This window comes from Rhizophagus irregularis, chromosome 31 (assembly GCF_026210795.1).
Source record: "Rhizophagus irregularis chromosome 31, complete sequence".
NCBI classification, from domain to species: Eukaryota; Fungi; Glomeromycota; class Glomeromycetes; order Glomerales; family Glomeraceae; genus Rhizophagus; species Rhizophagus irregularis.
This window is the reverse complement of record NC_089459.1, coordinates 2,949,322-2,961,405: the sequence shown is the minus strand read 5'-3', so window position 1 is coordinate 2,961,405 and position 12,084 is coordinate 2,949,322. Positions and strand designations below refer to the sequence as shown.

The following is a 12,084-nucleotide window of genomic DNA, read 5'->3' as shown; positions in this document are numbered from 1 at the left end:
ATTGAAGCAATAGGAATTAGAGTATAATGGTCAACATGTTTAAGAATTGCGCATTTGTAAAAATAAAGATTATCATGATTATCATGATTATCACGATGTTGTGTATCATTATCATCATGATTATAATATGCTCATACCAATATACAAGAACAAGTTCAAGATTTTTTTCTAATTTTGTTGAAAGAACTTGAATAATTAAAAGAACCTAAAATAATAAACAAAACTTTTAATAATTGTTTGATAGACAATAACTGAAATTATTATCATATATACTAACCTTTGCATAACATAAACCATTATCTGTTAAATAATCATCTTACTCAGATTCATTCATTTCAACACAAACATCGGAAAAGCAAGCTTGTCCATAATAATTAGGAGTTGCACGAATACAGGTCGAAAAGTGAAAATCAGGCACCAATCGTGACCTGATCACGCCCGATTTTTCACTTTTCGACCTGCGATAATAATATGATCTTGACTATTATCCAAATATGCGAATTCACTCACATTTATTTTTATTGTTTCATTTTCAATATCTTGTATAGACCATTCTTCAATATCTTGAAAATAATCATAAATACAAGATTTAAGTTTTTCAAAACCACGTAACCATAATAAATTATTTAAATTCTGATTATTTCTTATTTGATCTATAAATTGATCAATTGTATGCTGAGTTAACTTTTTTATAAATTTTTTTGATATAATTCCATGATAAATATGATTACTATAAATTCGCGATTAAAGTTTTGATATAAGAGTCATAATGTTTTGACGACGCACCTTAATAAAAATATTTAATATTAATTAAATTTAATTTAAAATATTTAATAAATAAAATAAATAAAATAAAATTTCTTACAATTGATTGCATTTGTTTATTTATGTGATGTTTATTTGTTATACGATATGGTTGCTTAACATTAGTTTTATGCAGCAGTTCGTATGTTTCACTAGTGAATCCACTAACAGCTTCAAACTGGTAAATTGATGGTATTAAATGAAAACGCCAGCTGTGTAACTTAGGTAGATTTAGATTAGATCGCGAAAATCTTGACATAAGTTTTATAAATAAATCACTCCATATAATAATTGATTTCTATTAAAAGTAAAAAATTAGTTATTAAAACTACTGAAATTTCTATTTAAAATTGCAAATATTTATAAATTTACCTCAAATTCATTAAGATCTAAGTCAGTATATCCTTGTTGGCGACTCCATATATACATATCTATCTACAGACTACAATAAAAAAAGGTCACACAAATTCTTGTTAAGATTTTCATCCGATGTTAAATTATCTAAAGCAAATAATATAATTTTCATCAAATCACGATATTCTAATGCAGTTAATCTATTAAGTCTTTCAAATCCATTCTTAAAAATTTTAAGATTTGGATAGCGAGGAATTTGAGAAAGTCGTTCTTCAAGAAGTTTTATTGAACTACTTCTATATTTTAAATTCAACAATTCGACCATAAATTGTAATTGATATTGAAAAAGACCAAGATCTGCATGATGCATGCGATTAGGTACACACATAGTATAAACGTTAAAATATCTAATAAAATGAAAATGTAGCTCAGTTATTTTAATAATTAATTAATTAAATAATTAAAATCAATTATAATTATTTTGAAATTACTTACGGCCGTTTCTATAAAGCATTTCTCATATTATATGTTGAAATTTGCTTACTATTTCCTTGACGTAAAGCAATTTAGTATTATTTTTATCATGAATAATAATATCTTCTTTTTTAATATGAATATTATTCATTGAATCACGATCTACTAAACAGAAATGGCATGGGTGTAATGCATTTGATGATCCATAAATAGTACCCATTGCATATGCTTCAGGCCAATCTGAAATTATTAGTGCCAAAAACGGGTAGAACCATTTAAAAATTTTGTTAACATATAGATAAATTCCAGTATAGCTTAGTACTCTTAATGGTCGCAATATAGTTGCAAGTGCACAGTGAAAAAGTTCATGTGTTGCTGAATGATACTGGGCTGATTTTTTTTCAGATGTACTACAATATTCAATACTGGGAATATAGCTAAGTAAAATTTTGGCATCTGTATTATTTCTGCGTGCTAAAGGAATATTTCCAAGCGTCATAAATACTGGATGCCGTGATGTTTTACCTAAGTGGTCACAAAGTGTAGCATCTGCATACAGAATGATTGGCATAACGTATTATACATGCTGCCCAAATTATTTTGGGATGCCATAATTATAATTTGGAATGCCATAATTTATTCGGTTTATATATAATTTACTATGTAAAGTGCCAAAATAATTTGGGATGCCATAATTGAATTTGGGATTTTACTTATAATTACGGCAGTCCAAAATAATTTGGGTGGCATGTATATAACGTGTACTCCAATTGGAAGGTTTTTTTCTACATTTCTCCACCAATCAGAATCATACATGTCTGTATATTAACGTTGATTAGAAGTCTGATTAAAATCAAAAACAAAATGTTAATCAATTAGAAATGTTAAAAAATTGGTTGCAAAAAAATTATATTTACATCTTTGACAGATTCAAATATAAAATCCTTTGTAATGTCTCTGTTCATCAAAATCTGACGTATACCATCAAGAACAGTTCTATTACTTCTATATTCAAAGTTATATTCTATTCCTTTGTATTCAAAAATTATTTCTTTTCGCCAATCAAGACTTGGAACCTGTAAATTTTCAACAAATATTCGTCCAGCTTGTGATGTTGAAGGCAATGGCTTATCATTACGATTTGAATATTTATTAAAGAATTTTATAAAGGCATTAGCAAGTGAATCTTGCATACGAAATTGTGTTATCATATGCATAAACTCTGCATATTCTTTGGATGGGAATTCTTGTTGAATATTTTCAGGATCATCAGATATTTCACTGAATAAAGCATTGTATTCAGTATATTCATTGGCATCAATATTAGTTATATGTAATAAATCAGATGTTACAGAATCTTCATCTATGCATCTGACGATTCTGTCATAGATTCATTATCAGAGAAATTTGCTACTTCTTCATCATCACTTTGAGATTCGGCAGAAGAAGAAATGTTAATGTTTTGCGCATCACCATCAGCGTCAAAGGTAATTTCCTCTTGCTGATTATCATTTGATCTTCGTTCAACATGTATATTCCGTTCAACATGTATTGTCACATTTGTTTCTTCTGTAAATATGTTTGGATTATGAATTTGGATTGATGTATCATGAAATGATTGATTTGTTAATGGTATATCTTTATCACTATCATCCAAGTGAGTTCTTATATGATTACCCAAGACCTGCCGGTCTTTAAAAACTTTATTACAATAGGTGCAAGTTGGCATCACAAATAGTGGTAGCGTAGTGATTGCTAGGATTAGTTAATTATTTATTAAAGAAAAATTTTTCAATTAATTATTTTATTAAAAAAAAATTTTTCGATCAAGGTATTTATTATTGAATAGTTTGAGAATTTTTTCTTAAACATTTTTTTTAATCAACTCAACTAGAAAGATCCCGCTTACCCGATTTAGATAACAAAAGAACATTAAACATTTTTTAATAAAGTAATCTAATTTTTGTATAGATATTTTTATTTGTCAAAGTGAACAAAAGTTACAGTAAAAATTACAAAGAAACTATATACTAAAATCAAAAGTAACTCTGATAATTGAATAACCAAATTGCTATAGAGTGATGGGAAATAACGAACAGGAGGGCTTAACAAGTACTGCTGGACTCACCGAGATAAAAAAAGGTGATTCCCAAGAACCAGAATGTAGAAGTCCACCTAATGTGTGAAAGCTCACCTGAAATCTAAAAAAAAAAGAACGGTTATTAGTAACCGTTCATGATAATAAAAAAAAATAAATAAATCCCAGATTCGTACTTACGAATCTTGCTTCCTCTATTCATTAAAAATCCACCCGAACCTATAAAAAAAAAGGAACAGTTAGTAAACCATTCCATAATAATAAAAAATAAATAAAACCAAGATTCTTAAGAACCTTGGTTCCTCTTTTTTGTTTCTAAAACTTTAAATAACAAAATTCCCCTTCCTCTTTGCCCTTTTTCCGTTTTTACTTTACAGTTTCATGAGCAATCCATCCTCCTACGTGTCCTATAAAAAAAAACAATGAAAAGAAATGTTAGTTCGTTTCTTAACTTTAAAATATTAAAAATTCCCTTTATACTTCCTCCATTCCCTATTTTTACTTTAAAGTCCAGTTTTGTGTTAAAGCCAGTATCCTCCTACACGTTCGAAGTTGCTGCAGGTGTGTTAATAATATTGAATTATCTATGTGGTATTGCAGGTCAAAGGTTAAACCAGTAGCGTAGCTTGAATTTACGAATATCGCAAATTTTGTTATAGTGAATATGATGGAACATTAGTATCTGGGTGTTGTGTACAATCAATGCAGGATATTACTCCTATTAGGTAGAAATGTGGGTAATTTCGCTGATGTGTAGACGTGTAGATTGGGTATACAGAATGGTTGATTACTTATGTCACGTTAATGTAGAATTTCAATATACTCATATCTTAAATAGTATAAAATAGTTAATTTTCTATATTCTCACGTTCCATCTTTCAACAAACTCTTCCTTTCATTTATTTCTACTTTCTACAAAATATTCAATAATATTTTAATACCTTTATTTAATAATTAAACACGCCTTTAGTATTTCTTTTTTTTAATAATTATCTTTGAATACATACATATTTACTCCTATCTCCAAATACATGTCCATTTTTTTTCTCTAAATTTCTTTATCAAGTGGCTTCTAAGTCTCCTTTATGGTACATATATTAGCTAGTTTTTCGATAGGTTTATTAAATAAATTAAAGATTTCAGAAAGAACTTGAGGGTGCGTGAACTCTACAGCATATTTTTTATTTATGAATACTAAACAAATTTTCGTGTTTAAAAATATTAGATTTATAAGCAATAATACAGTACGAAAAAAAAATTTTAATTTTTAATTTAAAGTTACACAAGTCACATTATATTTCAATATGCCACATAGAAAACGTGAATCATCTGTTATAGTACATAAAAATATTTTACCTATAATTGACCTCTCAGAAGATTCGAATGCAACAACTACTATTATTACAGAAGAAGCTTTAGAGAGCCATTTACTTGATAATGACAATACTCAACCCAATCAAGAAGAATATTCTCCAATTGATAATGAATATTTTAACGATGATGATGATGATCATAATACGACCCATTCTATCAATAAACAAAAAAATAGAGATACTAAAAGAGACAAAGATAAGCAAAAGAGAACTCGTAAGTTAGATTTACTTGTTGGTTATTATTTATTCATACTAATTACACTATATTGATTTCTAATAAATAAATAGGTACGCTCAGTGATATGCAAAACGTGCAAAATCAATTGGTCACAATAGTTCAAGATGTACATAAAAAAGCTACCGAAATGTATACAGATTGGAAAGCTACTGGCTTTGGAGGCCAATCAGAAAATAACACTAAATGGATTGAAGTAAGCAATATTATTTTTGTAAATATTGGGTTATTTGCTTCTAAATATTACATCACAGGATACGATTAACCAAGCAATTTCTACTATTTCTGAGAAAGTCAAATATCCAAGTGAAGAATGTCTTATGGAAGCATGTTATAATGCATTATCAAATGCAGATAATGAAGAATTTTAAAATAAAATCAAACGTGGTAGTTGGAGGCGTTTTTATAACAAATAAATTCGTCCATTAGTAATAAGTAAATATTAATGTTTTATTTAATTTATATGTATATAATTATTAATTTATTCTACTCTTACAGGCACAATGTTTATCACGACAAGCTAGAAGTAATATTGTTCAACGAATTAAAGATGCAATTCATGACAAATTTTCTGATCTCACAAAGCCTAAGACTCAAAATCGTCAAGTTACAAGTGATGAAGAAAAGAAATTTAAAAATTCTGATATTACACGAGAATGTTATATAAAATTAAATAAGCCAGTTGATGTCAATGATAATCCACATTATACTTTCCTTAACTTAATTATTAATCGTGTATTTACAAATCCAAAAACAGAAAAGAACTCTATTGCCTTTGGGATGGCAGTCGTCTTAAACTATCTTGATCCATCAAAAGGAGTCAATATAGTTCCAATTGAAGTAATTGAGCGAATGAATTTTTTTCTTGAGAGGATGCAGGTTTCAGAACGTGAAAGTTTATAAATTTTATTATTAATTGCTATGATCTGCATATTACATAACGAATTTATATAATATAATAAATATGTATTTATAAAATATAATAAAAAATTGTATATATTTTACGATATAATATTAATAAATATCAATATTAATTAATGCAATATATTATTATTTTTTATACATTTAAATTAAGTATTTTAGTTATATTGATTTTTTAATGCAAATTAATACATAAATTTATTAATATATTAGTGATAAAAAAACAATGCTTATCGAATATAAGCTGCATTGAAACTTGTTTAATAAGCACTTAAATTAAATATTCTTTAAGCATTTAATAAATGGTTGGTAAATGCTTGGTTTAACTTCGTGATGTTAATGTACTTGATTTTTGCACAAGTACTTAAATTATACTTAAAATATACTTAAACTAGAATTTAAGTACAATATAAGTGTATTTTTTATATATTTAAAATATACTTAAATTGAATTTTAAGCACATTTTAAGAATATTTTAAACATGTAAAAAATACATTTATATTGTACTTAAATTCTAGTTTAAGTATAATTTAAGTATTTGGGCAAAAATCAAGTATATTAAAAGAGTATTTTATTAGGCATATTTTAAGTATATTATAAGTATACTGCAAATTAAAATTGATACTTATTTTAAGTATATTTTAATAAAATTTTAAGTATATTTTAAGTATAAAAACTTTTCATAAGGATATTGATATATTACATCATATTTTAGAAAGATTTTGCAGATTAAGTGAATCTATTTCTACAAATTTTCTGCTAAAATAAAGTAATTAAGAGCCAATCTGTGAGAAATTGGTATTATTATTTTAATAATAAATTTTGGGGAGATACCACTTCTATAACTTAGCATCTAATGATTGTAGAAGTAAGAAATATAGCTTATTAGGTTCATCTCATTGAATGATAATAATTTTATATCTCTAGAGCTGAGAAATTTTATAATATTTTTAGAGGTCCAAATCAAAAATATTATAAAAAATCATAAATTTTGAAGAATTGATTTTTTGAGCTTTTAGGAAAGTGACTTTTATCTTCTAAAAAAATTCTTAACACTTTGCCAAAATATACAAAATATACCTAATTGGCATATGTATTCATAGTATGAATTTATTTTATAATATATTTTAATATTTATTACTTATCTATATGGCCCTACAGATTTCAGTATACCAAATTTATATATAATGATTGTGCCGATTTCTCGCGGATCAGCACTCATATTTAGGGGCTCATATTGACGCTGAGAAATTTTATAATATTTTTAGAGGTCCAAATCAAAAATATTATAAAAAATCATAAATTTTGAAGAATTGATTTTTTGAGCTTTTAGGAAAGTGACTTTTATCTTCTAAAAAAATTCTTAACACTTTGCCAAAATATACAAAATATACCTAATTGGCATATGTATTCATAGTATGAATTTATTTTATAATATATTTTAATATTTATTACTTATCTATATGGCCCTACAGATTTCAGTATACCAAATTTATATATAATGATTGTGCCGATTTCTCGCGGATCAGCACTCATATTTAGGGGCTCATATTGACGCGTTTATCTGGAAAATTACAATTAAAAGAAGCAAAGCACGCGCATAATTTGTGAAGAACACGGTATATAGAATAATTATGGTTGATCGAACTAGCCACATTCTATAAATGTAATTAAAAAAAAAGGGTATCAGACTATGCAGGTCCAAAAAAAAAAGACCATAAATTGTCTTTTTTAAGTGTCTTTTCAGAATTTTGCGTTTAACTAAAATCCAAATTGTTAAAAATACAATCAACGTTTTTTTGTATTACAAATTGATTTCAGCCCACATGATAATCATTCTCAATATGTAATAGAACTAAATATTTACAATTAGAATAATAATTGCCGGTACCAAATTCCATATTTGGAATCAAAATAATTTAAATTAAGTAATACAGGTATTACGCAATTAGTAACTTTAATAGTAACTCATATTATACGTCACACAATAAAATGAATAGATGTATGTTTTTTTATCAATTCCCGGAATTGAATAAGATAATCCCGATTTTATAATATTTACAATGAAATATAAATATAGTTAATAATTATTTGTTTATGTGTTTAATTTTCTATCTTTAAATCATGTGAGTTAAACAAAATTTTAAATTAGTTTATGAATAGAAAAATGAAAGATTAAAATGATTCACTATTTTACGTTCTTATTTTAACAATTTTGTTTCATATTTAATTGTTTATATTTTGGATTTAAAAGATAAGGAAAACAATAAAGATAAACTTAAATTGTATACCAGGTATTGAACTGCGTTAAAATTCAAAGGACCATTACACAAAGACATAATTGTTAATTACAACAAAAAATTTATTAATTATTAGTTTCAGATCTGCTTTTTATGGTGAATAGAAACAGAGAATTCCGCGTCTCCGTTTTATAGTGTTTATTGACATGCATATTTGCTGTTTCACGTATAATTGTATTACGTACAATTTTAGACTGATTACATCGTCGTTGCATTATTATAATACAATTTAGTCTTTTTTTTTTTAAAAAAAAAAAAAGAAAAAAAATAATAAAAATAATAAATAATCAATATTATAATTTATATATTTAAATATTTAAATAAAAATAATAGACTAAAAATACATAGTATTTACATAATTAATAAAAATGAGTTTAAAATAAAGTGAGTGAATGTTGCCTGAAATTAAAATATTATTATTTAAAATTAATGATAGTAATGAATGTAATGGTGCTAAAAATATTACCTTTTTTCGTTGTTTTAATTAAATAAAATACAAATTATGATAGCTGGGAGCATACAAAATAAAAAATGTGTATTATTTTTGCCAGGTTCTTTAGGGTTTTTTTTTTTAATGGAAAAATTCGTTCAACAGGACATATTACAGTTCCCCTCAACACGACGCGGTTTCGGGAGTCGTATTGGTAAATACGAACGTAATTATTCAAGGGTCATAACAATTTTCGTATTTATCTCATTGAATTTCTCCCTCTTCAATACTTTCTTCTTCAATGCCTTGATTAACAATATTTTGAGGTATTATACCAGCAACGCTCATACCGTTGGCTCGTCTGTATTTAAATTCATCTTGTCCAAAATTTACTTTTAAACTACAAACACCATCAGAACCAATTGTAGGAAACCAAACATGTAATAAACCGGTATAAGCAATCCCTAAATTTTTACCATTTTTAGTAAAGAAAACTTGGCCAGTATTCGGGTAATAACCGCACCCTATAACATCACCTATTTCACCCCATTTTTCTGCATATTTGGTACCAGTTAAACCGTCATTATGAAACTTCTTGCCCTCATCTGAATGATACCCGACTGAATTTAAATTACATCCGGTTAATCTAAAAGTGCAAAAAAAAAAAACAAGGTTAGAAATTGAATAAAATATTTGAAAAATCTGTTAAATATATACCTGAAAGCTGGATATGGTTTTGTGGCAAGACCAATAGCAATTGTCGTTTTATCATAATTTGGATTTGACAATATGGTTACTTCATAATAAAAAAACCAACTGTCAGTCGGTGGTTGTAAAGCGAATGATTGTTGAGTATATGAAGGAGGTAGAGGTTGAGAAGAGGCAGAAGCAACATCTATTATTGTATTTATATTTATATTGGAAGTTGTTGGAGACGATGAGTTAAGAGAGAGTGCTGAGTTAGGAGAAATTAAAGGTAATTTTGAATCTACAGTCATAGGACTAATATTATTACTTGATTCATTATTATGATTCATATTCAAACCGGTTGTAACCACGGATAAATTATTATTACTTTTTTGATTATCACTATAAGGAGTTGTATTCAAGGATAAGTTTTTATTTCCTTTTTGATTATCATTATAAGAGTTAATATCCACGGACAAATTATTACTCTTTTGACTATTATTATCATTTGAAGGTATATTATTAGATGGTAATTTAGAATATTCCATATCAAGTAAAGGATAATTCGTTTGCATCATAGCATCTAATTTGGCATGAAAAGATATTATATGATCATCTGTAACACTGGCAATATTTAATTGTAATATACTTGATTCAGGTATAAATTTCCATGATTCAACTCCACCTAATTCTCTAATATAATTTAAATGTTCTTGTGGTGGTAATATTTCCTTTGGTGGATTATCTCTTGTGAATTGTTTTCCAGCTTTATACGCGGACCAATTTGATTCTTGCCTTAAAGCATGCTTATGTAACTCGGGATTATAGGTATTATTATTATTATAAGAAGGAGGTGGTATATTATCGTCTGGAATATTTAATGGAATATAACGATTATCGTGAGTGTGTGTAAGTGGAGGATATTGTAATTGTTGTTGATTTTGAAGTTGTTGCTGCTCAGACATTTGTAAATCATGTTCCCATTGATCAAGTATTTGTTGAGTATTTATATTGCTTTCTAATCTTTCAGCTTTATAATGTTTTTTAATAAAATAACATCTCAAACATCCACATCCGCAAATACATAATAATATTGCTCCTACTAATGAAAATACTAAATAACAATAATTTCCGCAGTTTCTATCTCCGTTATTACTATAATACCAAAATACCCAGTATGAATTATTTCTTACGGGAGCTCCACATACCAGAGGTGAAAGATATAATACCAGTATTAGTGAGGTTAATATTTCGAATTTTAACATTAATAGTAAAAATAATGGGGTAAAAAATGTTATGTGTATTATATATAGTGTATATATTATATAATGTTTACGTTTATGTAAAATATATACAAAAAAAATTAAAAAAAATAAATTTTTTCGTAAAAGAATGAATTTACTATGGTTTGTTTGCTAGTGAAATGAGTAGAAAGGCTATAAAATAGCCCTTCTACAAGGAAAGGAATTTGATATATAAACTTGTATTTTTTTTTAAAAAAAAAAAATAAAGATAAAGAACGGAAAGCAAAAAAAGTTGTTTGGGGAGTATTCCACTCAGATATAAATAATTATTTTTGGTTGTTATACAAATTTATTAGAAAAGTACAGTAAAAAAGGACTTTTTTATATGTTATGATACCAGTATATTTTGTATGACGTACACCGTACGTATTATACTACTTTATAATTTATATTCACTGATATACAGTACCCTGCCCCCTTTGTGGCTTGTACGTATTAAATCCTCGCCCGTCAGGCCACTCGCCAGCCGCCACAGTCAAAAAATATGACGAATTATGAGTGAAGAGGAATTAGAAAGTTGAAAAGAAGAATCTTCAGATGAACCGAATTTATTTCTTTTGTAATAAAAGTAAAAAATAATGTAAATTATTATATTTTGTATAAACTGAAACATACTTGAAACTTTTTATAAGGTATTTATATTAAATGTTGCAGTTAGTTAAACAAGGATGAAATGGTATTAGTGTGATGGACATTATTAATTAAAATTAAAGACTTCTATGCGGAGTAGCTTACATTCTTCTCGCGGAAAAAATTATGGAGTTGTCCCGAAAGCTGATTATTAGTGGAATTTGATAGCCGGTTTTTGATCCGGAATCCTAACAAAAGAATTAATTATATCCGATTCATAAAAAACTTGATTTATATATATAATTTTTTTTTATTCCATGATCGTTTGTTTGTTATGCATTATGATCAAACGCAGCTCTTTGGTTTGTATTAAAGAACTTATTTATTTATCAAATGATGATGCAAATATTGCGATTATTATTACAATAAAAAAAAAAATTCTGTAATATTGCATGTGTTGCTTATTAATATTAAACTCTATTTGGACAAACTATAATTACTATAATTGGGAAAAAAACTATAAATAAATTAGGA

General features: G+C 26.6%; 3 protein-coding genes across 4 annotated transcripts; 1 reads left to right on the top strand and 2 right to left on the bottom strand.

Annotated features, from left to right (window-relative positions):
* Positions 1 to 744: 744 nt before the first annotated feature.
* OCT59_022777 (uncharacterized protein) lies at positions 745 to 1,546 on the bottom strand (the record flags this gene model as incomplete). Its single annotated transcript, XM_066144974.1, has 4 exons — positions 745 to 786; positions 866 to 1,102; positions 1,177 to 1,235; positions 1,339 to 1,546. The coding sequence occupies 4 exons, from the start codon at positions 1,544 to 1,546 to the stop codon at positions 745 to 747; spliced, it is 546 nt and encodes a 181-aa protein (XP_066006386.1).
* Positions 1,547 to 5,034: 3,488 nt separating this feature from the next.
* On the top strand, positions 5,035 to 6,241 carry OCT59_022776 (uncharacterized protein; the record flags this gene model as incomplete). Of its 2 annotated transcripts, XM_025328513.1 has the most annotated exons (3): positions 5,035 to 5,317; positions 5,392 to 5,534; positions 5,837 to 6,241. In XM_025328513.1, 3 exons carry the CDS (start codon positions 5,035 to 5,037, stop codon positions 6,239 to 6,241), a joined length of 831 nt encoding a protein of 276 aa, XP_025166346.1. The 2 variants fall into 2 exon arrangements, with proteins under 2 accessions (XP_025166346.1, XP_066006385.1); XM_066144973.1 differs by lacking the exons at positions 5,035 to 5,317; positions 5,392 to 5,534 and adding an exon at positions 5,696 to 5,725.
* A 2,591-nt stretch (positions 6,242 to 8,832) lies between these two features.
* On the bottom strand, positions 8,833 to 11,577 carry OCT59_022775 (uncharacterized protein). Its single transcript, XM_066144972.1, has 4 exons — positions 10,005 to 11,577; positions 9,707 to 9,884; positions 9,526 to 9,635; positions 8,833 to 9,453 (listed from the first exon to the last, which is right to left on the bottom strand). The coding sequence occupies exons 1-4, from the start codon at positions 10,939 to 10,941 to the stop codon at positions 9,254 to 9,256; spliced, it is 1,425 nt and encodes a 474-aa protein (XP_066006384.1). The 5' UTR covers positions 10,942 to 11,577; the 3' UTR covers positions 8,833 to 9,253.
* Between the last annotated feature and the right edge of the window lie 507 nt (positions 11,578 to 12,084).